Source organism: Balaenoptera acutorostrata, chromosome X (genome assembly GCF_949987535.1).
Source record: "Balaenoptera acutorostrata chromosome X, mBalAcu1.1, whole genome shotgun sequence".
Taxonomy (NCBI): Eukaryota; Metazoa; Chordata; class Mammalia; order Artiodactyla; family Balaenopteridae; genus Balaenoptera; species Balaenoptera acutorostrata.
This window is the reverse complement of record NC_080085.1, coordinates 115,826,111-115,851,896: the sequence shown is the minus strand read 5'-3', so window position 1 is coordinate 115,851,896 and position 25,786 is coordinate 115,826,111. Positions and strand designations below refer to the sequence as shown.

The following is a 25,786-nucleotide window of genomic DNA, read 5'->3' as shown; positions in this document are numbered from 1 at the left end:
AAGCCCTCGCACGAACCGAAGACCCAACACAGCCAAAAAATAAATAAATAAATAAATAAAGTAGCTATACAATTAAAAAAAATAAATAAATAAAAAATTAAAAAAAAAAAAAAGAAAATGGCAGTTTGGATTCTGGAAAGTCAGTCTGGGTAAGGGAAACTCGTGTATGTCAGCAGAGAGGGACATGGGCAAGGCCAAACCCCTGTGCTGCGTGTGCAGCCTGGATTCAGTGAGAGGCTCGGAATGTCTGTCCAGGTTTAATGGTTTCCTTGCTCATTTGAATGTGTTATTGTTCGAGCGGCAGCGAGAGCAGCCGTTCTGTAGACATTACCCATCACTGGTTAGAAAATGACAATGTCAAACTATGTCTGACCCTGACTCTCTTCAGCTCTTTTTATCTGTGGTATCTCTTTGGAATAAAAATGCCTGCTCCCTGCTGGGTCTTCTTAAAAATGCACATTGTCTCTTCACATAAAAGCAGGGATGATGGTGCTAGGGAAAAAGAAGAAAAAGAAGAGGAGGAGGAGATGGGGGAAAAAAAATAAAAAGAAAAGAAAAGGCATTCATTCAGACTTCTTAGGTTTGAAGTGCAAGTCCAAAAACCTGTTGGGCTAAATTGGCACTTCATTAAGAGCTTCCTTTAGAACATTCTGGTGCTTTCTAAAGGGGCCTTGGTTCCGTGGTTTCGTAGCTCAGTATCCTGATGCTCACAGAGGAACTGGTTTCAGAATGTTCAGGGCCAGTATTGGGGAGGGTGCCCTTCAGCTTCTTGGAGCCCTGCAAGTGGGAAGCTGCCACCAGACGGCTTGTCTGTTTTTCTAAACAAAGCAGAGAATAAATATAAAATGCGCTGGGCAGTGCCACGTGTCCCTGGGTGTCCTTCGCCGCCTTGAGCCACAGTGTGCCCGATACCTAGGAGCCTGTGTTCTCAGGTAAAATCCTCAGTAGAAGCAGCCAGGTTGGACAAACACCATTAATATGGCCACTGTTCTAGTCAGAACCTATGTTTTGCCTCTGACAGTCTTTCCCTGGCTTGAAATTTCAAACAAAAAAGGAAAGGTCAAGTTTGAGGTGGACTGACTAGACAAATGCCAGGTCCCTTCCAGATCTCACATTCTAGTAGCCTCTACTCAGACCATGCTGGGTTTCCTGCCTCCATGCTACCTTTTTGCCTGTGCGATTTTCTCATCAGCTAGGCGAGATGTGGAAGAGTTATATAAACAATTTTGAAAAATGAATGTTCCAGAAGCGCCTTCACAATCTAAATGCCAAACACTTAGTACTTTTATTTAGTCAGAAGGATATGAAGAAATAATTTTCTTTCCATCAATGAACCATTTATGTCCAGTGGGTAAATTACAGAAGGAACTCTCTCCCAATTATATTGAAATACACATTTTATATCTAAAGCTGCAGGGCAAATTATAGTCAACAGCTAGAGTTTTGCCATCACATGGAAGTGTACCCACTGAAAAGTGGGGTTTTTTTTCCATTAATTAGAAATCCTCTCTATAAATCAGACTATAAATAAGAGCTTAGGTGTACAGAAGACCAAGACCAGAGACAAAAGATCTCTTCCCATACCACCTTTGGTTTTTGTTCTCCTACAAGCATGAGACATGAGTTGGAATTTTTACAAACTACATACTTCATGAAACTTTTGCCCCAGTAATAAAGTATGAGAAAATATCAATACCAGTAGATATGTGATTATTGCATAAAAATGTCCACGTTACTCTCTGGGCCTCAGTTATCTCATCAGGAAAATGGGGATAATAAGAAACACCTTCCCTGTAGTGACAGAGCCATACTGTATGAAAGTAACTCAGATCCCTCTCTGCTCTACAACTTGTATAATTCAATGCTAATTATGGACCAATACAGAGGTAATTCATGTATCCCAATACAAAATTATCAGACCAATTTATTATCCCGCTAAATAGCATTCAATGCTGACAGGGCTGGATCTGCGCAAACTGTGAAGTAGATGGAATTTATAATAACCATAAAAACAATAGTATTGGCTCATATTGATTGAGCCCCAAATTTTAGGCTCCATGAGAGAAGAGACATTGTTTTATTCATGAATATATTCCCAAAGCCTGAAAGAGTATTGATCTTCTAAATATGTGTTGAATGAAGGAATGAGTGAATGGATAAATAAATGGATGATTTGTACCAGGCTGTATGGTAAGTGCTTTTTGATTATTTCAATGAATAGATATTTTCTCCTCCATGCTTGGTGCTGAGGGCACATAAAGGAATTCGACATGCTCCAGGCCAAGAGGAATGCTTTTCATATGTTTTCTCTTGTAATCTTCACAGTGTAGGCATGACACATGAGAAAAGGGAGGCTCAGGGAGGGTAAGTTACTTATCTAGGGACACACAGACAGGAAGTAGCAGAGCCAGGATTCAGCTCTTGGTCTGCCTGACCCTATAGCCTCGCCTCTTTCACTGGGCAACACTACCTTTCTTCTGTCTTGTATTTATTTTCTGCTCTTCATAAAGAATCCCCGGATGAGGAATCGTTGGGACTTTATCACTTGGTTGAGAAGACTGCCATGGCCTAACTTGCCTCTTTTCAGTCCGTCCTATGCCTCCTCACTTCCTCACTTCATTCTTTCGAATGCACTACTTGTATCTTTTCACTCCCTGCTTATAAATCTTCCGTGTTGATAGGATCAAGATGGCAGCATCCTCCCACGGTAATGTGCCCCCCTTATCTGGCACCGTATTTCATGATAGTCACCCGGATGAACCTGTACTTGGTCAAGATGGTGTCTTCACTGGTCTCATAATCCCCAATCCTCTCTGCCTAGTGATTCTTCCCCATCCTTCATGGTCCAAACGGAGACCTACCTTCTCCACTCCTTTACACATCAGCCTTGCACTGTCTTCGAAGTTTTCCTGGGCATATTTTGGGCTTGGAACATAGTGAGAAGTGACTACATCATTGAACTTGGACTCAGAGGACCTCAATTTAAGACTCCAAGCCAGTTTCCTCACCCGTAAATTATGGAAAATAATACATGCTTCACAGATAATACATGTGGAAGCAATACCTAAACTCTGCCGCACTAAACAAATGTGTTATTATTGTGAGATTGTCTTCCTATGGAATTCTTTTTTCACCAAAGAGTGTGACACTTGGAAATCATGCTATAGGAAGATTGATTTTGTGACAGTCCCTGGGTGGATGGATGGAGGGAGAGGTTGGAGATCTGTTAGGTGTTGGCTCTACAGTCCAGACAAGAGGTAATAGAACTTGGACAAAGGTTGATGGCTGTTGAGTGGAAAGGAAGACTCAGTCCAAGTTTTTAATAAAGAGAGAGGGAGTGTGGCACCTATGGCCTGGGGAAAACAGGGGGCAACCCTGGCACAAGCAGGAAAGTATGGCGGCTAGGTACCTGGAGTTGGTGATTAAAGCTGTAATCACAGATGAGCTCTCTGAGACAGAAGGCAAAGTAAGGCAAGCTTCAGGCACTAGAGGAAGAATACTGAAGGGAGGTCAGGAGTAAGGAGACAGGAACAGACCACACACATCAACGTCTTCAAAGTGGCTGATCCTTCAATTACTGGTACTTCTGTAAATTTCCAGAGGGACCAAGAGGAGAGGGGCCACCATGAAACAAACAGCAAATTGGGATGAGTGTCCTGAGGGACGTGCCTTGCCTTCTGCTTTCTTTGCCAGTGTCTTTCTCCATGTAGATATGGATCTTACCTCCCCGGACAAGATGCCAGCTCCTCAAAGGCTTCTGGTCTTTCAAGTTTCTAGGGCCTTCGCAGAACCAACTTTTGTTCACAGGAAGTGGTCAGAAGACACTACTTGCTTGGTTGCTTGAAAAGGAGAGGTGTGGAGCGAGGGAGGAAAGTTACTTGGTGAGATCTAGGCTGAAGACAGGCTGAGTTTGTCCAGGAAACTTTTAAGAGTTCTTAAGTAGTAACTAATTTAAAAATCAGGAGATTTCAGGGAGTTCCCTGGTGGTCTAGCAGTTAGGATTTGGTGCTTTCACTGCAGTGGCTCGGGTTCAATCCCTGGTTGGGGAACTGAGATCCCGCAAGCTGTGCTGCCTGGCCAAGAAAAACAAAAAAATCAGGAGATTTCAGATACAATTCTAGGTCTTTGTTTTCCCCTGGGAAACTGCCCGTCAGGTGAACCTGTACCCTTGCAGGCAACAGGCATTTACATAAAAAGCCTAAAAAAAAACCTTTTGGAGGCTGGGGGTTGAGGAATCCTCAGAGAAATCAGGACCTCTGTTAAGGCGCAAATGTGGTAGTCATTTTATATAGACAGTGCTCTGGAGGCCTAGAAGCAGGAGCCATTAGCTCTGCTTGGGGGGAATCTATGAAGGTTTTCCAAGAAGAGATACTATCTCAGCTGAGTTCTGATGGATGAGTATGAAGGACTTGTCCAAAGAATGGAGGGGAATGAAAAGGTATTCCCAGCAGGGGCAGGGTAAGGATGCAGGCATGATGGAGAATGATACAGGGTTGGGGAGGCCCGGTGAGAAACCTGGTAATGTAGACTATGGCCCAATAGCAAAGATCCAGAGCTGTTGAATGACTTGGCAATTGACCTGGAAAGCAATAGGGTACCATGGGGAAGAGGGGCAGGGTTAAGCAGGGGTGGGGGGGACATTGTTCAACTGATGTCAAAGGCTCACTCTGATGGCTGTGGGAGGGTTGGGTACGGTAGGGGGAGAGACTAGAGGCCCACAAGCCCTATGCTAAGAGAGGAAGCCACCCTACTCCTTGTCTGCCTATTTGGCAACCAAAGCAGCTTCCCAGCAGGCCAAGAGAAGGGCCCCCAAAGCTGAGAGAATGGACCTAACTCAACTAATTCTTGAGGACAGCAGCAGCGAGTACATACTTTGTTCCCTCTGCCCGCCAGCGAACATACCCCAGTGCTGCATCAGGAGCAATGCCTCACCTGGGAAGACCAACTATACCACAGATACAGTAAACCGTGAACTCCTTTTGGCTTGTATATCTCCCCTCTCTTTAGGGCCGGGCAGCATCTGGCACATAGTAGGTGCTCAATGAACATTTATTAATCTGAAATAGGGACACTCATATGGGATTCAGTCAGAGGCCTTACATTTTTTTCAGTCTTGGTTCAGCCACTCAAGAGCTCTGTGGCTGTGGACAAGCCACATAACTTCAGTGAGACAGTTTGTTGATCTATTTATTATTATTATTATTTATTTATTTTTGGCCACGCCGCATGTCATGTGGGATCCTAGTTCCCTGACCAGGGATCGAACCCGCGCCCCCTGCATTGGAAGCACGGAGTCTTAACCACTGGACCGCCAGGGAAGTCCCTGTTGATCTATTTTAAAAATCACTAAAATTTTCTGAGTATGGGAGTGTGCCTGGAAGCACCAAAAGTGGTGTATCCATAAAATGGAATATTATTCAGCCATGAAAAGGAAGTGCTGGCACATGCCACCACATGGATAGATCTTAAAAACATGATGCTAAGTGAAAGAAGCGAGACACAAAAGGCCACATGTGACGTGATTCCTTTTATATGAAATGTCCAGAATTGGCAAATCTATAGAGACAGAAAGCAGATTAGTGGTTGCCAGGGGTTGGGGAGAGAAGGGAATGGACTTAATGTGTTTTCTTTTGAGATGCTGAAAATATTCTGCAACTAGATAGTGGTGATGATCGTACACCATGATGAATGTACTAAATGCCACCAAATTGTACACTTTTTTTTGACCGCACTGGGCAGCTTGCAAGATCCTATTTCCCTGACCAGGGATAGAACCCAGACCCTGGGAGTGAAAGCGTGAGTCCTAACCACTGGACCACCAGGGAATTCCCTATTAATGTATTTTATCACGGTTTTTTAAAAAGCCCCCCAAAAGGGCTATATGAAGGTTAATCATCCTGAGAAGTTGTTGATTCTTGCACTCTACCTGCAGACCCCAATCCATTTTTTGGCATTCAGAGAACTTACAGAGTAGATGCACCTCTACTAAGGAGCACAGGAAAACTGGAATGGGAGTGGGGGGAGGGAAGGAGGAGCTTCGGGCCATCAGAAAAGGGAATCTGGATGGTATTTGTTTCGTAGATTGCCAGTTGTTCACCCTGTTTGTATTTAAATGAAAGGAGGCTTTGAAGTGGGAGCCGCCTCTGAGCAGGGCTTGGGGTTCCTGGCTTGTGTGGTAAAGTTCAGACTTGTCCAGATCTGTTTCTAGCCAGAGGTTACTGTTTCTGGTGGAAAAGGCTTAAGTTTTGGTTAATAATACATGAACGGGAAGAGCCGGAGTAAACTGGGGGGCAAGGAATGAGTTCCCCCTGGACTTGGTATGAAAGGAAGCTTTCTCTGATTTGGGCTTCATAGTTTGGGAGTATCTTTTTCTCGCTTACAGTGGCTGGGTTTCATTTTATTATTAATGTTGGTTGCATCTCAGATCGTATTCTTTTTGGTAAAGAACATCTTTAAGTAAATGCATCAATCAATGAAAGTTAAAAGTGCTCTGGGCTAAGCCCTAGCAATGCCTTGAGAACCTGATGGTTATCAGTTTAAGGAAAACCTGGACCATTTGAAAGTCCCTCGAAAATGGCAGGAAATTCATCTGTAGTTGAGCTTGCATATTTAGAAAGACTCCTCTCCTAGCTGCAGAGTTAAATATTATGCCAACCCACCGAAACTGGAAATTTAAGTCCCACTTATAGATGGGTCACAATCTGTCTGTTTATGCTGATGATCTCCAAGAGTTAATAAAATGTAGAAGAGTCTGCAGTGGGCTTTCAAAACAACAGCTAGCTACTTTCTACAGCTCCTCACAGCCAACCATGTCAACGAGGTTCACAAACAACAGTGGAGGAAGTCTCAACAAACCCCATGAGGGCGATAATTGTAATGATGGTTCATATCTTCACCCTATGCAATTTTATGGGAATTGAGAGTCCAGCCAAATAATAAGTTCCAGCCCCTTTTATCTGCCCAGTTCCCAGCACACTCCCGAGGTGTCTGAGGCGCTTCTCACCCTAACCTCTTAGAGCAGATTGTAACAATAACAACCGAAATGACAAGTTCTCAATCTGCACAGTTCCCTTCATTAAAGGAGCCCTAGAAGCTTCAAAAACACTCATTAATGGAATGTGACAAAGCTTAGAAGGTGGGAAGACTCACCCATTTCCAGTTTTCAGGTGGCTAAGTGGAGACAGGGTCCCAGAGAGGTGTGAGACTCTGTTAAGAGGCTTAAGGGCAGAGGGGAAGGGGGTTCCTGGGCTACCTTTATTCCATGTGACCTGGGAGTCAAGTCCCGGGTTCTGGACACCCCGCCCCCCCTCCCCCCCCCCCCCGCCCCAGCTACATGCTATCAGCAAGTCGCTTCTCTTCTCTGGACCCCAGTTTCCCTTCGTGAAGGAGGGTTTGGGCCAGAAGATTTCCAAGGTCAACCCTGAATTTGCTCTGCGGTTGGCAGGGCGGCGGTTCTCCCGCTTCAGGGTTTGATTAGACTTGTAGCAGAACCAGACTGGGGGCTGGGGGTTCTGAGAATGCCTGCCAGGTTTCCGAACAGGTCGATGCTCCATGAGCACCGTCTGCCGGAAAGCAGGTCTGAGGAGGCCAGGTGAGGCTCTAGGGCCAGCTCGGAGTCCCAAGTCCCTCTGGTGCCCGCATCAAACAATGAGATTAATGCCAGCGCTTTCCCCTCCTAGCCCAGGAGCTGGGCGGTTACCAGCGTCCTGCACGCTGCGGGGCTGCAGCAGCGGCGGAGGGGTGCTGGTGGTTAGGGATCGAGGCCGGAGGGCTCCGTCCGGCTTTGGCCCGCGGGCAGCGGGTCAGGTGGCCGCGCGCGGGAGGCCTAGGACTCGGACGTGGGTTTCAAGTCCCCAGCCTCTCGGTCCCCTGGGGCTTGGGCCCTTCACCCCGGAGAAGTCAGCCTGTCCTCCCCGGGTGGGGGGCGGCGGGCAGGCTCCCCGCCTCCCGGGAGGAGGGCAGGAGGGAGGAGTCCCGCGGGGCGTGTCGCGCGAGGGCGCGTCGCGCGCCCGGTGCGGGCCCCCTAGGAAGTGGATTTGGACGCTCCGGATCCAACCCCGCTTCCAGGTTTTCCCCCGTCCCGGCCCTGCTTGCTCCCGCCTGTCTCCGGCCCCCCCGCCGCCCGCCCCCTCCCCCTGAGTGCCGCCCGCTGGGCCAAGTTTGTCGAGCGTCGCCGCGCACGCCGGCCAGTCAATCAGCGGCAGAGCTGAAGAGGGCACAGCCGTGCGGCCGAGGGCAGAGCGAGCCGAGCCGAGTCGAGCTAGCAGGGCGGACCAGCGCCGGGCAGCCCGAGCCGCGCGCCGCGAGCGCCCGCCGCCGCCCCTCACGCCCTCCTCGGCCCCCGCGGCGCCTGCCACCTTCCCCTCCTTCCCCGCGCCCCTGTCCCGCCTCCGGTCAGCCCGCCCCGGTCGCTGCCCCCGCGGAGCCGGGAGGTCACCGGCCCGCGCCTCCGCTCCCCTGGGCCGCGCACCGCCTCCACGCCCTCCTCCTCCTCCCCGGGCTGGGCGCCTGGCACCGGGGACCGTTGCCTGACGCGCGAGGCCCAGCTCCACTTTTCGCCCCGCGTCTCCTCCTCCTCCTGCTGCTCTCCTCCTCCTCCTCCAACTCCCCTCGCCCTCAGACTCCGCTCGCGAGTCCCCGAGTCCGCGCCCGCCCGCCACTTTCCGTCCCGTCCCGAAGGTGGGAGCGCGTCCGCCCCGGCCGGCACCATGGCACGGTTCGTCTTGCCCGCGCTGCTCTGCACCCTGGCCGCGCTCAGCGCCGCGCTGCTGGCTGCCGAGCTCAAGTCGAAAAGTTGCTCGGAAGTGCGACGTCTCTACGTGTCCAAAGGCTTCGACAAGAACGATGCCCCCACGCACGAGATCAACGGTAGGTGGGAGCCCCCGGGAGGCGAGCGCAGAGACGGGAGAAGGGGCCGCAGAAGCCCCCTCGCCCCGCCGCCCCCCGCGCCGGACGCAGGTAGCCGAGACGGAGAAATGGGCAGGCGCGCCAGAGCGAGCCCCGACGCAGAGCGTTCCCTGCGGACGCGGGGGCCCCGGGTGCGCAGCAGGCGGAGGGGCGCCCCCGAGTTACCCGGCGGCACTCCCGCGCTCTGCTTCCTTCCCCCACCCCCGCCCCTCCCGCGGTCTGCCTGGTCCCAGGAAGCCCCAGAGGACTCTGGCCCGCAAAGTGCGTGTCACCGGCTCCCTCGCCTTTTCCGGGTTGAATTCCTTACTGGGCTCCCCGCTTTGTTGTGTGGGTGACGAGAGGTCGGGTAGGGTGGGGGTTGCCAGGTTCCGGGGGGCGCAAAACGTGGAACTTGATGTTTCATTGATGTTCTTTAAAAACCCACTCCCCGCCTCTCTTCCACCGCTGACACGGATTAGGAGTTTTAGTAGCTACAGCGGCTTTAGAAGTGGCCTTTAAAAAGCAAACGACTCTCCACTCCTCCAAACCCTGAGTTTTGGGGACTCTCCTGCTTTCCGGAACGTGTTGGACGAGAAGGGTATTTTCCCCCCTTTTCTTTTTTTCTCATCTCATTTTAAGGGTTAATTGCACTTTAAATTATAAACCTTTGAAAGGACTGATTACTGGAAGCCTGAATCTCAGTGTGGAGATGGTTATGCAAATAGAGACCGCTTAGCCTGTGAAAAAGTTCACCAGGTTTCGGCGCTGGGGGTGCGTGGGGTGTTTGTGAAAGCCCTCCTTGGAGCGCTGGGGAGGCAGCTTTGCGGCGGGTGCCCTTCGCCCCTCCTCGCCAGGCTGGCGGCGGTGGCCGGGCCGATCCCCTCTGGGTGGCACTCATTCGCAGAGAGGCCAACTGTTGCGCGCAGTCCCGCGGGCCGCGCTGGGGCCAGCGGCGGCGCAGGTAGCCTGTTCGCCCCGAGGGTTCGGAAAGAACCACGAATCTAGCTGGCTGATGGCCAGCTTAACCTAACGGAGAAGTGAGCGATTCGAGCCCCGGGGGCCAAGCCTCCATTCCGAACCTTTCATGGAAGTGAGCAGAGCGCGCCTTTGCCTCGCGGTGTTGGTCACCCGGGTGGGGCGGGCAGGGGGCCGGCAGCCAGCAAAGGAAATACTGTAATTTTAACCAGGCGCTTCCAAAGGCTTAGGAAGACGTGGGGGTCATTTTTTGGGAAGGGCTATTAATAACCTTGGAGATTAAGTGCAGTCGTCAATTACATATAAATTACAAAGGTAATTGAGGGAAGTTGCTGGGCACTTTTCGAGTGTGACCGGCATCTATCTAGAAATAGAACCTAAGAAATGGTTGGAGCAGCCTAGGAGCCCGCGCACCTTGGGAGTTATCAAGTAACTCGCACGTTACTGATTAGAGACTGTTTGCCCTTGAGCTGCTTGTCTTTTCGGGAGCTCACGTCTGTCTTCACAGTGGCGCGATTTTATTGGTTGTAGAGCCCTAAGAAGCCCTCTTTCTTTCCCCTCGCCCTTCCGCCCCGCTCGAAAAAGTAAAGTTGAGCCAGTAGCCACTGAAGCTTGGGGGCTCCACAGGTCAGACCTGGGGTCTTTGTGCCCTGCACGGTTTGGGCCCGGGGCCCAGCGGAGATGATTGGCGTGAAGGCTACAGTTGTCATTCCCACATTTTGAAGGGATAGATGCAGCGATGCACTAAATGGGAACGTGACAAGTTTTCATCTTCTGCTCATGCAGAACAATATGTGCCTTTGAGGGGGACTGAAGGCGTTCGGGGAGTGGGCTGTGAAATTGCCCTCCCCACTTTCTCCAACTTCGTTCTGTGCGGGCTTGCAAGGGCAGGACATCTTCCCCCGCCAGCATCTCAGGAGAAAGGAAGTTTGAAGGGTGCCCAAGGACAGTGCTAGGTGTTCCCTTTGATTGTCATGGTCCCCAGAAAACACCTGAGGAATATTTTTGCATAAATATTTCTCTGGACATATTCCCTCTAAAGATAGGAACGTTATTAGTGACCAGCAGCAGGAAATGGAAGCTAATGTGCTCACACCCAAAACATTTTATTCTTTTTGTCTTGTCCTTCATCTCCCTCCCAGGGCTGCTGCTTTTATTTCCCCTTTTGAATGACCTACTGGACTGCATTCTCCCGAGGAACAAAGGAAGTGCCTTTTTAGCTGGAATCCTTGGAAGACCACCAAGGACTTTAGCTCATGCAGTGCAATTTCGCACCACTTTCAACAATAACAAAAATGCATGACTGAATGGCTCAAAAATGTGGAGTGTTAGAGGCATTCATTTGAGTCTAGGACACTGTCACAACACAGACAGACCCAAGTAAATACCTTTAGACGGCCAGTATAGAAACGGGGTAATCTTTACCATCACCCTGGCCTCTCCAGATGCATACATTGTCATTGTCTTCCCTGGGCTCCACTCAGATAATTTTGGTCATTTGGGAGAGCATAGTCAATGTAGCCACTTGAATGAATTAATTGCCAGGCACTTTCCTTGGTTGGGGGTGTGTGCGTATGTTAAGTGCAAAAAGTCCAGGATTGTTTTCCAGGCAGAGGGTCACAGTGTCTGGGTGCCTAGCCCCAAGTTTAAGGTTTGATTCTTGATGGCCTTGCACTTGCCTTCTAGAGGTTTGAAGAGGCTTTGAGAATACTCCACATTCTTAAGGACTCTCTGTCTTTTTAGATCATAATTAAGATAATTTGATGTGCTCACAAGGGTGTCAGGGAGTACAGCATGCTAACGGGGCTCCAACCTAGGTCCTGCATTGCCTATCCACTTGACCCCTGAACTTAACCAAATAATGGGGAGCCCAGATGCCATGATCAAAAGGGATCTTTAACACAAAGGACGGGTTTTTGTGCAGCTTTCAATGGGCATATCTTTTGGAGCGCCTACTGTGTGCGATATTCTGTGCTCAGCATCGTGGGGGCAGCAAGAAGGACGGGAGGGTCTCTGCCACCAGGACCTTCGCAGGTAATAGGGAGATAAGCCTTGCATACACACGATTGGAATACAACATGGTGTGTGATAAGGACCATATGAGTGGTACAGATGAGGAGAAAGGAGTACCCGGGGAGTTCAAGTGAGAAGGGATTTGGGACTAGGGTATTAACTTACTAATGGTAGTTCAATAGTAAAAAAAAAAAAAAAAAAAAAGTATTTATAACAAGAAGTTGTAAAATCTTACCATTCTCATTGCACCTCCCTCCATAAGGACAGGATAAAGGATATGCAACAATTGGCATTTTATTACTAATCTAATCTTTGCTTGAAATTGTCTTGAAGAGTGAGGCAGTTGGTTGGAAACCTACTTCACCTTGCCAAAGGTCCCTTCCACAGTGACATCGAAGGATACCAAGGAGAACTTTGCATCACAGTTGTGATTTGGGAGTTTTTATTTTCCTGTTCCCATTTACGTTCATGACCAGTGCACCTGTGAGTGTGCACGCATGCTCGTATGTATACCTCTGAGGGAATCACATAAGCTGTGTTAGGATTACGTGGGAAAACGTGTGCTGGAGAAGTAGGAATACTTTCTGATACTGCGTTGATTATTCCATGTAAGACACACAGCATATATCTTCAAGAATTGTATTCCCTCTTACCTACTTTAAGTAGATGGGTTGGATTTTGCAGAGAACTTGTGATTTTTCTCACCTGTCAGTATAGAAATTGTCCCAAGTAGTACAGGGACTATCTCCTGGACATGCTCAAAAAAGAACTTGGTAAAAGTTCTGGCTTATGCAGCTCAATCTCTAGTTAGAACATACAAATATAAAATGTTTGATTCAGCATAATTACTATTTTCCTTTTTTGTTTGACTCACATTGGGTTGCATGCAATTTCAGGATTAGCTGGAGAGTAGACTGAGGAATGAAAAAGGAAGGTTTATTTTTGTTGTCTCAACAAGGGAAACATCAGTGTTCATCTAAGTCAGTTGGGAAGGGGTCTGGCTCCCCAGTAACACCTGTTTTAGCACTGAGGTGGTTGCCATATATGTTCACCAGAAATGCATTTTGGCTTCAATGAAAAGATGAAAAGAGCTAGTGGCTATTAAGTGCTTTCCCTGGGCCTGGTCCTAAACAAGATTGTCTCATTTAAAGTCCACAGCAACCGTATAAAATCAGAATGATGATTATCTTCATCATCCCCATTTTACAGACAAACTGAGATTCAGAGGGATTTATTTATTTATTTTTAATTAATTTATTTATTTATGGCTGTGTTGGGTCTTCGTTTCTGTGCGAGGGCTTTCTCCAGTTGCGGCAAGCGGGGGCCACTCTTCATCGTGGTGCGCGGGCCTCTCACTATCGCAGCCTCTCTCGTTGCGGAGCACAGGCTCCAGACGCGCAGGCTCAGTAGTTGTGGCTCACGGGCCTAGTTGCTCCGCGGCACGTGGGATCTTCCCACACCAGGGCTCGAACCCGTGTCCCCTGCATTGGCAGGCAGATTCTCAACCACTGCACCACCAGGGAAGCCCCCAGAGGGATTTAGAAATCTATTCGCAGTCTTACAGCTAGTTAATGTTGGAGGTGGGCTTTGAACCCTAGGTCTTATCTGACCCAAAGTATAGTCTATGCTATGTTGTACAGATAATAAGAAAGTACCTTCCCAACTCCCATAGGGGGCTGGTCTTAGAAACATAAGCTATGAGAGGACCAGCAACTAACTAGTAAAAGACCATCATCACAGCACTATGCTGATGCTCTAGTAGAGAGATCCAGTCATGTCCTTTGCAGGCAAAGTGTTGTACCCGGACAGAGACAATCTAATGTTAACAGTAGAAGGACTGTAAGTTGTATTTCCTGGGTCATGGGGAGCCCACGATAACTTCTGAGGAGGGGATAGCTTCTGAGGAGGGGATAGCTTCTGAGGAGGGGAATTTCGTTAGTCAGGCTGTTTCAGGAAGATAGCTAGTGGCACTGCAGAGTTCAGGGTTGGTGAGGCAAGGGGAAGGCAGGGAGAGCTGTTGGGAGGTTGTTTTAATAGTTCTTAACTGCTTCTTGTCTGTTACCCCCCTATTCCATCCTAGATATTGCCAGCTTCCTTTGCTTTCAGCAGTGCTTTGAACGGAGTCATTCCTCTGCTTTGAGCTTCCCTGGTTCCAGGTATCTCAAATGATAGTTTCACTGAGTCACTCCTGAACCTCCCCAGGGTTATGTGCCTTCTTCCTCCAAATCCCCTGCTTGCTTGAATCGGATCCATGGTCTTTGCACACAACTGTCTTGTTTCCTAGTTCATCGTGTGTGCAGGCACATGTGTGTCTTCTTGCCTCAACTATAAGCAACCTGAGGACAGATGGCAGCTCCTGGCATTTTGTGTACCCAATGGTACCAGGTGAGCGCAGTGCAGTATTTGTTAAACAAGTAGGGGGATGACATAGACAATTGTATCACCTTGTCTGGCAGGACACTGGTGCTATCATGGGATTATACTGCCTTGGTGATAGATCATCATCCCATGGTCTCTTGCTCTCCTGGGAAGCTTTTGGGTCTAAACATTCTGAAGTGAAATAAATTTAGAGTAAATCTCCTAGAAATGTTGTTATAACTTGGAGAATGTTTTTATTCTTTTGGGAGCGTACTCATCTTCACCACTTCATTAATAACCGAGTGTCATAGGAATTTTTCAGAAGGATTCGGAATTGTTTTTCTTTCTGCCTTGAGATATACTTCTTTAAGAAACAAACAATTGAGACTTGTGATTAGGCAATTTAGAACAAATGGAGAAGAGTAATTTAACATCTTAGATTCAGCATATGGAGCTGTCTGATGCACGTCAATTACCTATAAAAAAAATAAAATCTTAAATTTGTTGTCTTTACCAAGGTGAAGAACACAGGCTTAAGGATATCAATATTTTATATAAGCAGGGAATTCCCTGGCGGTCCAGTAGTTAGGGCTCCGTGCTTTCACTTCCTAGGCCCTGGTCGGGGAACTAAGAACCCACAAGCCGTGTGGTGTGGCCAAAAAAAAAAAAAAAAAAAAAAAGCAGACACGCTAAAATACGAACAGGTAAAAACTAGCATTTTCAATTCCACTTGGCTAAACATCTGTTGCTTACTATAGAGAACATGAAAGTGCAGAAAATTCATGAAGCGATTCCATCTTGGAGGTAATTTGAAATATATTTAAGTTCTGATGCATTTAATTCAGCAATCTGGTGGGAGAGAAAAATCAAAGAGATCCATCAACCAGGTATTCAACGTTTGAAAAAGAAACTCTAACAAATGTTAGAAATTAGGAAAAAAATTGAATGGAAGAGTTAAAAAAAAAAAGTCAATAACCTCCAGGAAGCCTGGAAACTATGTAAAAACATCTTATTGGAAGCCCAGATAAATGTGTGCCAGACATCAAAAAGACCAGCTGCTTGGGGGAAGAGAAAAAGAACCCGGCATGACTAACTGGCAGAGTGAAAGAGGTGCTTCAGGGAAAAAGGCATCTTTCACAAAATGGAAAGTTTAAGCCAGCAGAAGAGGGAAGTCCACGAGTTACGGCAGGGCAGGTACAAACTAGAAATTAAGTCAGCTGAAAGAGAATCAGGTGAACCTTGCCAGGGATTTGAAAAAGGGCCCATGTGATTATAATGGTGAAAAGGGTGGGCTGAGTCCAGCCTCTTAGAGGAAAAGCAATATGGCTTCTTTAAGGGGCAGCCATGCCTGATTAACCTCCCAGAGTTCTTTGAAAGAAGCAAGTGAGTGGATACAGGGAAACAGACCTAGTTTAGATTGTCAAGAATTATGCAATGGGATTCCAAGACGGAGTATATTCAGAAGATGCATTTACTTTGGGATAGGTGAGGACATTGGTTTATTGAAAAGAGGAAATAATGGAGGAAGGGCGGGGGGAGAGGGAAGAAATCCCACTGTCCTAGGTGGAGTAATTTACACGGAAAGGCCATGGTTTCTTGAAAAGAGCAGTTCTAGCCTAGCTCTGTGACAAATCAGTTGTCTGATACCTTTGGTGAGGTTCTTTCTCCTCGATTTGAAAAATGGGAGTGGGGTTGTTAGAATACTGGATTACATCAGTGATTCTCAACCCTGGCTACGCTTTAAAGCACCTGGAGAGCTTTTTTTTTTTTAAAATAACTATTTATTTATTTATTTTTGGCCTGTGTTGGGTCTTCGTTGCTGTGTGCGGGCTTAGTTGAGGTGAGCGGGCGCTACTCTTCGTTGCGGTGCACGGGCTTCTCATTGCGGTGGCTTCTCTTGTCGTGGAGCACAGGCCCTAGGCACATGGGCTTCAGTAGTTGCGGCGCACGGGCTTAGTTGCTCTGCAGCACGTGGGATCTTCCCGGACCAGGGATCGAACCCGTGTCCCCTGCATTGGCAGGCGGATTCTTAACCACTGCGCCACCAGGGAAGTCCTTGGAGAGCTTTTAAAATCCAGTAGTGCCTGGGCATCACCCCAGACCAATTAAATCATACTTTCTGGCAGTGGAGCTAGGTCTTGGTAACTTTTTAAAAACTCCTCAGTGGCTCTAATGAGCAGCCATGGTTGAGAACCAGTGCCCTAGATGATCTGTGAGTTCCCTTCCATCTCTGAGATTTTGTGATTCTGAATTTTCCAATGAAATTCATCACAAAGTGTTATCTCAGAAGAGAGCTTTGACTTAGACCCAGTGCATGCTTGTTTCAATCTTGGCTAACTTGGATTTAAGAGGAACGTCTGGTTTATTTATTTATTTATTTATAAAATTTATTTATTTTATTTATTTATTTTTGGCTGTGTTAGGTCTTCGTTGCTGCACGCGGGCTCTCTCTAGTTGTGGCGAGCGGGGGCTACTCTTCGTTGCGGTGTGCGGTCTTCTCATTGTGGTGGCTTCTCTTGTTGCGGAGCACGGGCTCTAGGCACACGGGCTTCAGTAGTTGTGGCGTGGCGCATGGGCTTAGTTGGTCCGCAGCATGTGGGATCTTCCCGGACCAGGGCTCAAACCTGTGTCCCCTGCATTGGCAGGAGGATTCTTAACCACTGCGCCACCAGGGAAGTCCAGGAACGTCTGTTAAACTTGGGAAAAATATTTTTTAATCAAGACGCAAGTATATGCCATAACCAGTGATGCTTTGCTGAGGGTGGAGAAATAAGACTAGGACATTGAGAGTAATTTGGAGAGAATTAGACGGGAATCCAGCCTTGCTGTTGTTTATTGATTGTCAGTGTGCTAGGTGATACTTCTTCCCCTCTCTTTATTGGTAAAATAAAAAAATCTCTTTATCCCTTACTTTAATGTCCTCTTTGCCATGTGTTTATTCTCTTCAAGTATCTTATCAAGAAATAGAAGTAAGTACAGTAAATCCCTAGGCTTCTGGCCGGCACAACCATCCAGAACACAGCTGGGAATGTGGAAGTAAGCAGAAAAGCTAAATGATGGAAACAGCTGTCATAAAGCCCATGCATTCTACTTGGAGAAAAGGCCTTCAGAAATTTATCATCCGCAATCATTGATTGAATAGCTCTTCCATCAAGAGCAGAATGCTACGTGCTGGGGATTCAAAGAGTTCGTTTAAAACCAGAATCAAGCTTTTTTGAGGCACTTACATTCAAATTAGGTAGATAGGGTTTAAATGTGGGAAGATAAAAAGTTTAGGTTACCTGGCTTCCCAGCACTACTTGCTACTCCTTACCTGATTAGGAGTAGCAAGTAGTGCTGGTTGGGTTGTGGACCCATCAGAGGAAGGGATGGGTTTGGAGGCAGGCAACCACTGGACCACCAGGGAAGTCCCTCAGGGCAGTATTAAATAATTGTGTTTGGTATATTCTGATTTAAAAGTTCCGAAGGTTTTTTTTTTTTTTTGCTGCACCATGTGGCTTGTGGGGTCTTAGTTCCCCCACCAGGGATTGAACCTCAGCAGTGAAAGCGCAGAGTCTTAACCACTGGACCGCCAGGGATTTCCCAGAAAGTATATTTTAGAAAGAGTGGACATCTTCGAAATACAAAAATTGCTCTTGAAAGCACATTACCTTTTTAGAGCACCTAGTTTCCCAGCAGTGCTGGGTCAATAAGGAGTCAATTTTGTGTGTCACTTTGTCCTTTTCTGGGAAAAAAAAAAGTATTTTAATATTAATATTAATACCACTGAGTATTATTAATTCAGTGGTTTACTCACTTCAGAGCTTTCGGTTGGTGATTTTGTTCCTCTGCACCTTGTCTTTTAATCCTCCTAGAATGTCAGATTTTGCTCCTACTGCTGTTACCACCTGCTGCGCTCAGCTTGGGAAACTGACATGCTGACCTGAAGTCACTAAAGGCAAGAGTTGGTTTTGACTTAGAGGTGACAGGTTTAAATCTGTGAATATTGGTTTCCCTTTTATACATTTACCAAACTAAGTAAATGGATAATCATATTTAAAGAAACACTAGAAGTTAAGGATGGGAGTCCTGTATTAAGAATGGGGACACGCGATGAAGAGTGGCCCCCCGCTCGCTGCAACTGGAGAAAGCCCTCGCACAGAAACGAACACCCAACACAGCCAAAAAAAAAAGAATGAGGACACATTTGAGGGTCCTTGTCTCTGATGAGGTGGCTGTTGGAACCTTTAAAGGAAAAGAAGCTGTTGCTGCCCGGTCACGGCCATGCAGCTCCAGCTTTTATCACACTGCCCGGCACATGGTAGGTGTTAGAGAAATGTTCGTGGTTCACAAAGAAGTTAAAGCATGATTTGTGACTTTTGTATTCATTCTGGGAATGAATATTTCTATTCATCCATCCCTTTTAATTCAGTTAACTTATTTTTAGCTATTTATTTTAAAATTTCTAATACGTTTAGTCCTAGATGCCTGAGTGAGAAAGAGAAAAAGAATCTTTTTTTTTTTTTTTTACTTAGAATGTAGTGTTATTTCTCAGTTTGCTCAGAGGTGGGAGCTAAGTATTTCATGTGGTTTGTTTTAATCCTGGTAGACAAATGGTTGCTGCTTCTTACATTGTCTGTTCCAGACATTAACAGGAACTCCGCTGTACCTGCAGAGGTGCTTATAGGAAAAATAGCCTTGCTCCTGGTCCTTTAGACTCTCAGCCAGGTGCTCGCGTCCCTCCCCTTCCCCAGGCAGTTCAGGTTGGGCCCCAGGCAGGGTTGTGGTCTTTGTCTAGTCTAGCTCAAGGTCACCTGGTCCCCCGCTTCATCCCAGCCATTCTTTTCATGCCAGTCCTTTCTCCTCCCAGCTACTTTGTCCGTTGGCTTTCGCAAGCCTCTTTAAGCCTGGCTTCTTTCTTGATGTTGGGCTTCTGTCTATAGGAGCAGACTGGGAAGTGGTTTCTTTTGGACTGCAGAGGTTTCCTTAGTTCTCCAAACCCTTGACGTCGGCATCCCAGCAAGCATCAAGCCGCAGAAAAAAAATTTTCCCTTCAGTTATTGTTTCTACTCCACCACCCGGGTTTGTCTCCGTTGAGTTTTCAGTCTGGTGTTTGGTTAGAGATGAAAACAAAGAACTGTGTCCTTGCAAACTGCAGTGTGAAGCATGTGGTTAACAGTTACTGCTTGCAATGGTCCAGCCTGAGTGGGAGTATCATTTTTCTTGGCAGTCACTTCACAGAAAGTCCTGCTTCTTTGGTGCCAGAATAAGCAGTCGCTGCATTCCTTACAATTTATAGTCAAATTATTATCTACTATTGTTAAAATTGCCTTAATTATAGAATATTTCCCCATGCTAAGATTTTAAAAAGCAACGCAAGACAGCTTTTCACTGGTGTACTTCAGAAATAGTCCTTAAAAATCACTCTCTGACTAGGATGTGTCAGAGGCTATGATGAGGAATAGTTTTTTGTTTTTATGGGGAGAATTTTTTTTTTAAGGGGAGGAGTGCAGTGGGTTCACTTTAAACTGAATCCGAACTAAATGCCCCCAGCTGGCTGGTTGGTTAATATTCTGCCTTGTTTATCCCCAGTGTGGAAGTAACTTTCTTTCCCCCCCCCCCCCCCCCCCCCCGGGCCTCTTCAGGTCCCACGGGCCTGGATTCATTCTGGGAAGAAGGCTCTGCTGGTGGGAGGTGGGTTGATCATTAAGCAGTGCAGCGATGGGAGGAGATGGTCTTGTGTCTTTCAGGTTGGAGGGCAAATGAAGAAATCAGAACCTTCTAAAATAAGAGACTGTTTGTTTTCTTGGGATCAGAACAGAGATTTAGGTGACTGGGTGGGAAATGTTTCTGTTTAGATGCTCTCTCAGAATCTCTGCCTTTGAGCTCTGCTTTCAAGATGGATCCAAGAATCTGTCCCCTTCTTTACCACCTCGGTAACTACCGTCCTGATCTCATCTCCCATCACCTCTTCCCTGGATTATCGCAGTTGCCTCTGACGAGTCTCTCTGCTCTGGCTCTTGCTCCAGCCTCTTCCCCACCAGTGTGTTCCCAGCACATTAGCCAGTGTGATCCTATTCTGTTAAACCTCACTCTGACCTTATCACTTGTGCTTAAAGTGCTCCAGTGACTCCCACTGCCGCCCAGACCGAAAGCCAGAAGCTTAGGAGGCCTTACAGGGTCTGCCTCTGGCCCCCTCCCATGCCAGCCCGCGCTGTTTATCGTTTTCCCCCATATACTGGTCTGTCTTCCTCAGCAGGGCTGGCTCCCTCACAGGGTTCTGGGCTTTGCTTACCTATCACCTTCATGGAGAAGCCTTTCCTGACCTCTGTGTAAACTAGAATGCCCCCCACAGACACTTTGTCCCTCTCCCCCACTGCTCTGTTCAGTTCTCACAATCTGACCTAAGGGCAGGGACTTTGCCTCTTTTACTCACTGCCCTACACCTAGTGTCTAGTGTGTTGCTTGGCACTCGGATGTTTGTTGAATGAATGCATGAGTGATTCCTCCTGGCAAGTAGCGTGCTCTTAACCGTCCGAAAGCTTTTTCCTGACTAAGAGCATCCTACTTGTGAGTGTGAGGCTACACATCTGACCCTCCATCTGTAGAAAGAGGGTGCCTAGGCTGAAGGTTCATTCAGCAACTACTTAGTGACTACCTCTGAATTGACGGGCATGGTGCTGGGCACTGAGGGTAAGGCAGCGACCAAAGAGGACACAGGCTTTGCATGCATGGCGTCACGGTCTAAACGGCGAGACACATATTGACTTGGTAATTCTCCAAATCAGTATTTAGTGACAGTTCTGATAACTACTTTGAAGGAGAAGTAGTCTTGAGTGCATATTTCACGTGATCGGAGTGAAGCACAGTGTCCTGGAACTTTAGACCCCCATTTAGGCCCGTGGGGCTCTTCTCACTTCCTAGGAGATGTGCGTTTTACACCATCACAACCACCGCCCCTGCAACTTGAATGGCAGGGTCTGTTCCTGCCAGTGGGTCCTGAGGCGAAGGCCGGAGTACTTGGAGCAGCACAGGGGAGATGGGCCTAAGTTAGCGAGGCTTACAAGGAGCACTCTTCTCTGGTTTTATCTCTCGGCCATCATTTTAGAGACGGGGCTTACGTGGGCACCAGAAAGTGCACGGTGAACTCTTGTGTCACTTTGCACGGTTGTCTTCTGTTCTCGGGGTGCTCTGCGGGGGAACCACCAGGTGCCATGAGTACTGAAGCCGCCAGGTTTCTGTGAAAGGTCAGCGTCCACTCTTAGCCCCATAGAGACCACAGAAATGCTAGTTTTTAGAAAATATTTTATTGAAGTATAGTTGATTTACGATGTTGTGTTTAATGTCTGCTTGGCAGCAAAGTGACTCAGTTATGCATATATATTCTTTTTCAGATTCTTGTCCATTATGGTTTATCACAGGATACTGAATATAGTGCCCTGTGCTGTACAGTAGGACCTTGTTGTTTATCTATCCTGTATATAACAGTTTGCATCTGCTAATCCCAAACTCCCAATCCTTCCCTCCCCCACCCCTCCCCCTTGGCAACCACAAGTCTGTTCTCTATATCTGTGAGACTGTTTTTGATTCGTAGGTATATTCATTTGTGTCGTATTTTAGATTCCACATGTAAGTGATATCATATGATATTTGTCTTTCTCTGTCTACTTACTTCACTTAGTATGATAATCTCTAGGTCCACCCATGTTTGCTACAAATGGCATTATTTCATTCTTTTTAATGGTTGACTAATGTTCTGTGTATATACATATGTATGTATATGTATATATATATATACATCTGTGTATGTATATATACACATATGTGTATGTGTATATATACATATATGTATGTATATACACCACATCTTCTTTATCCATTCATTTGTCGAGGGACATTTAGGTTGTTTCCATATCTTGGCTATTGTAAATGGTGCTGCTATGAACATTTATATAACGTGTATCTTTTCGAATTATACTTTTGTCTGGGTATATGCCCAGGAGTGGGAGTGCAGGATCATATGGTAACTCTCTATTTTTAGTTTAAGGAACCTCCAGACTGTTTTCCATAGTGGCTGCACTAATTTACATTCCCACCAACAGTGCAAGAGGGTTCCCTTTTCTCCACATCCTCTCCAGCATTTATTATTTGTAGACTTTTAAATGATGGCCATTCTGACTGGTGTGAGGTGGTACCTCATTGTTGTTTTGATTTGCATTTGTCTAATAATTGAAATGTGAGTTTTTTTGACCAGTGAGTGGCTCAGCACGAAGCCCTCCGGCCCCGCAGTGACTGTTCCAGTAGAATTCTGGGTCAGCAGAAATGGGCCAGATGCTCTTGCCAGTTGGTAGCAGGATTCCTTCCCTCTCCAAGCCTTTATGAATGGCAACCAAGTGTGCAGGTCTCCCAAGACAAGAGGGGGACCCTGGCTGTGAGGGTAAGTGCGGAGGCTGGCCAGGGAGATGATAGGATTGTAAGGAAATGCAGCCCAAGTGATGTGTTCTAGCAGTTATCATTGGAACATTCCCTGCCGTACATTGAGCCCCTCAGAACAGGGTTGTCCCCATTTCAAGAAGGAGTGTTTTTCAGAATTTTATTATATATATATTTTTAAATTGAAATAGGATTGATGGTTTTCAGAATTTTAGATGAGTACTCTGGATAAAAATAGGGCCTTAGTTTTGTTAGTATGTTCGGAAATTCCAAGCTCTAATGAGGAACCCTGAGGCTGAATTATGTATAGGCACCACCTTGCGTGCTTGGCAGTTTTACCTACCAGTGCGCAAGTAGTCATGAGATCCCAGTATTCCCAGTGTTTCCCGGTTACAAACCAGTGGTTTTCACCGTCTTCTAATCCAGACCCCCTCCTTTTACAGCAAGGACAGTCTGTATTGCAGTGATGAAGGCTGAAGCCCCAAGCTCTTGATTTAATGCAGTGAACTGGCTGTATCTGTAGTAAATGGGTGCGTATGTTTGTATGCAAGGGCCAAGTCTTGCGTAGATACGCAGATTAAGGTGTTCCCTATTTTATATATGGATTTAAATATGAAGATTTTGGCGTATGCCCTATTTTAAATACAATAGGCTGGCACTATCAATATATAAGGATAAGTTGCCTGATTAAAAATAGAAATAAGCATTTTGTTTCTTGTTGTCCAATCAAGCAAATGGTCCATATGCTACGAAGTACTCATGGTGTGGACTAAGATGTGTGGGTTCATGCTGGGGCAAACCAGTCCTTAGCTATCTAAACATAGCTTTAAGTTTTTAGGGAGAAGTGATTAATTGTCTCTGGTTTTATTTTTAAAACAGACACAGCGTGGACCATTTTTTCCAATAACCTCTTAGTGTTTCTCTTAGAGCCCAGAGATTTTCTTGGTTGCTCCTAAGCTCAAGAATGAAGTAAAATACAGTGAGATTCTGGGATAATGGAGGCTGAGGCTAGGCTTATTTATCTCTGCTGGATCTGTAATAAAAGGGTTTCCTAGGCAAATGAATGGTGTAAATAAGATCTTAGGAGATGTTTGACACCTGCATAGGGGAAGCAGGATCTCCAAACACCTCAGGAACGCCATTTTAATTGAAACCATTGTGTTAATTACAAGTGTATCTCCGTTTATTGAAGTAGGGTCTCTGAGTTACTTTAAAACTTCGGATGGTGGGAATGCGGGGAGAAGTCCCTTTGGGTTTAAAAGTGATAAATCTGTGTTTCTTTAAAATATTGTATAATTCAACTCATATTCCCTCCAATTAGTCAAATTTATAGAAGGCATTTCTATAATTGACCATAGCAACATGAGCGACTAATGGCAGTTCTGCTGTTAGGGCAGGATATTTGTTTTCCTTCTTGAAGTCCCAGCAGCTGTTGTATCCTCAGAGTTTGCAGAAGGGAAAAACAACCCGAAAAATTGAGATGTGTTTTTCATGTGAGAGGAATGCAAGCTGATCACTAAGAATAAAGGGAAATGACTGCATTGGCACAGTTATTAATTTCAGAAATGTCTTTGAATCTGTGCTATATGCTGGAGTGTTATGCCAATGCTTTGTGGCTTCCTGGGGTGACACTTAAGAACTGTAAGATTTAGATCCTGTATTTTGCCAAATATGAATTGCCTCAGTATTAAGTGTTTTTCTTAAAAATTGGTTGTAAAGGAATTTTTCACCATTTTCAAGTTACTTGATGTGTGATCAAACCTTAAATTTTCATAATAGTGTATATTTAGTACTGTACGCTCTTGTGGAAGAAAGCAGAACCCCAACTGCAGACAGCTTCCAAAGGACCATTAAAATGTCCTTAAAGTATTTCACTTGTATAGTCATTCTTGGAAATGAAGGACAATTTTGATCCTTAATTTAAAAAAGGAAGAATAGGGCTTCCCTGGTGGCGCAGTGGTTGAGAATCCGCTGCTAATGCAGGGGACACGGGTCTGATCCCTGGTCTGGGAAGATCCCACATGCCGCGGAGCAACTAAGCCCGTGCACCACAACTACTGAGCCCACGTGCCACAACTACTGAAGCCCACGCACCTAGAGCCTGTGCTTTGCAACAAGCCCGCGCGCCTAGAGCCCGTGCTTTGCAACAAGCCCGCACGCCTAGAGCCCGTGCGTTGCCACCGCAATGAGTAGCCCCTGCTTACCACAACTAGAGAAAGCCCGCACACAGCAACGAAGACCCAACGCAGCCAAAAATGAATGAATGAATGAATGAATGAATTTATGTGAAAAAAAAGGAGTTACTCCCTCTTAATTGGAGGGAATATTAAAAAGAAAAAAAAAAGGAAGAATAGGTACTTCCTTGGCCATCCAGTGGTTAAACAGGACTCCAAGCTTCCACTGCACGGGGCACGGGTTCGATTCCTGGTGGGGGAACAGATCCCACATGCTGTGTGGCGCAGCCAAAATATAAAACAAAACAAAACAAAAAAAACCCCAGGAAGAATAGCAGGACATTTTACTCCAGCTAAATGTAAAATGTTGGAGATTTCTTCAAATACCACATCACTTCAGTACGTTTGTTGGTTGTATTGAATTCTGTCCACTGAAGTAGTTGACTTTTGTGCTTTTGTTCTTTTCTAAACAATTTATTGTAACCTTGACCAGGCCTTTCTCATCTCCTTTCTCTTCTCTTCCTTTCCTAATATTTGTTTTGTTTAATCAGTCAATATTGATAATTTTTTTCCATTTTAAAAAGACAACCAAGAGGGACTTCCCTGGTGGTCCAGTGGCTGGGCCTTTGTGCTCCCAATGCAGGGGGACCACGTCCAATACTTGGTCGGGAAACTAGTTCCCGCATGCCGTAACCAAAGATCCCGCATGCCGCAACCAAGACCCGGCGCAGCCAAATAAATATTAAAAAAAAACCACACAACAAACCAAGAAGAGGCTAACGTGATTTCATTAGCCCTCTAATTGCTTTATTAATGGAAATCTGTTGGTCCGTTCAACAGCAAGGGTGCTGGTGACAGGTTCTTCAGCCACATGTCTTTAATTTTGAAAAATCTGGCAGGGCCGGAAACTTTGAGAAGTCATGCCATTTTCTTCCAAGGTTTTAAAAATTTAACTGTAATATAAACCC

At 46.3% G+C, this 25,786-nt stretch overlaps 1 protein-coding gene across 1 annotated transcript in view; it reads left to right on the top strand.

Annotated features, from left to right (window-relative positions):
- The first annotated feature begins 8,153 nt into the window (after nt 1–8,153).
- Nucleotides 8,154–25,786, top strand: part of GPC4 (glypican 4) — a 110,410-nt gene continuing 92,777 nt past the window's right edge. The window contains exon 1 of the mRNA XM_057538715.1: nt 8,154–8,868. Coding sequence (XP_057394698.1) covers nt 8,709–8,868 — 160 coding nt within the window. The 5' untranslated portion in view covers nt 8,154–8,708. The remainder of the gene's footprint in view (nt 8,869–25,786) is intronic.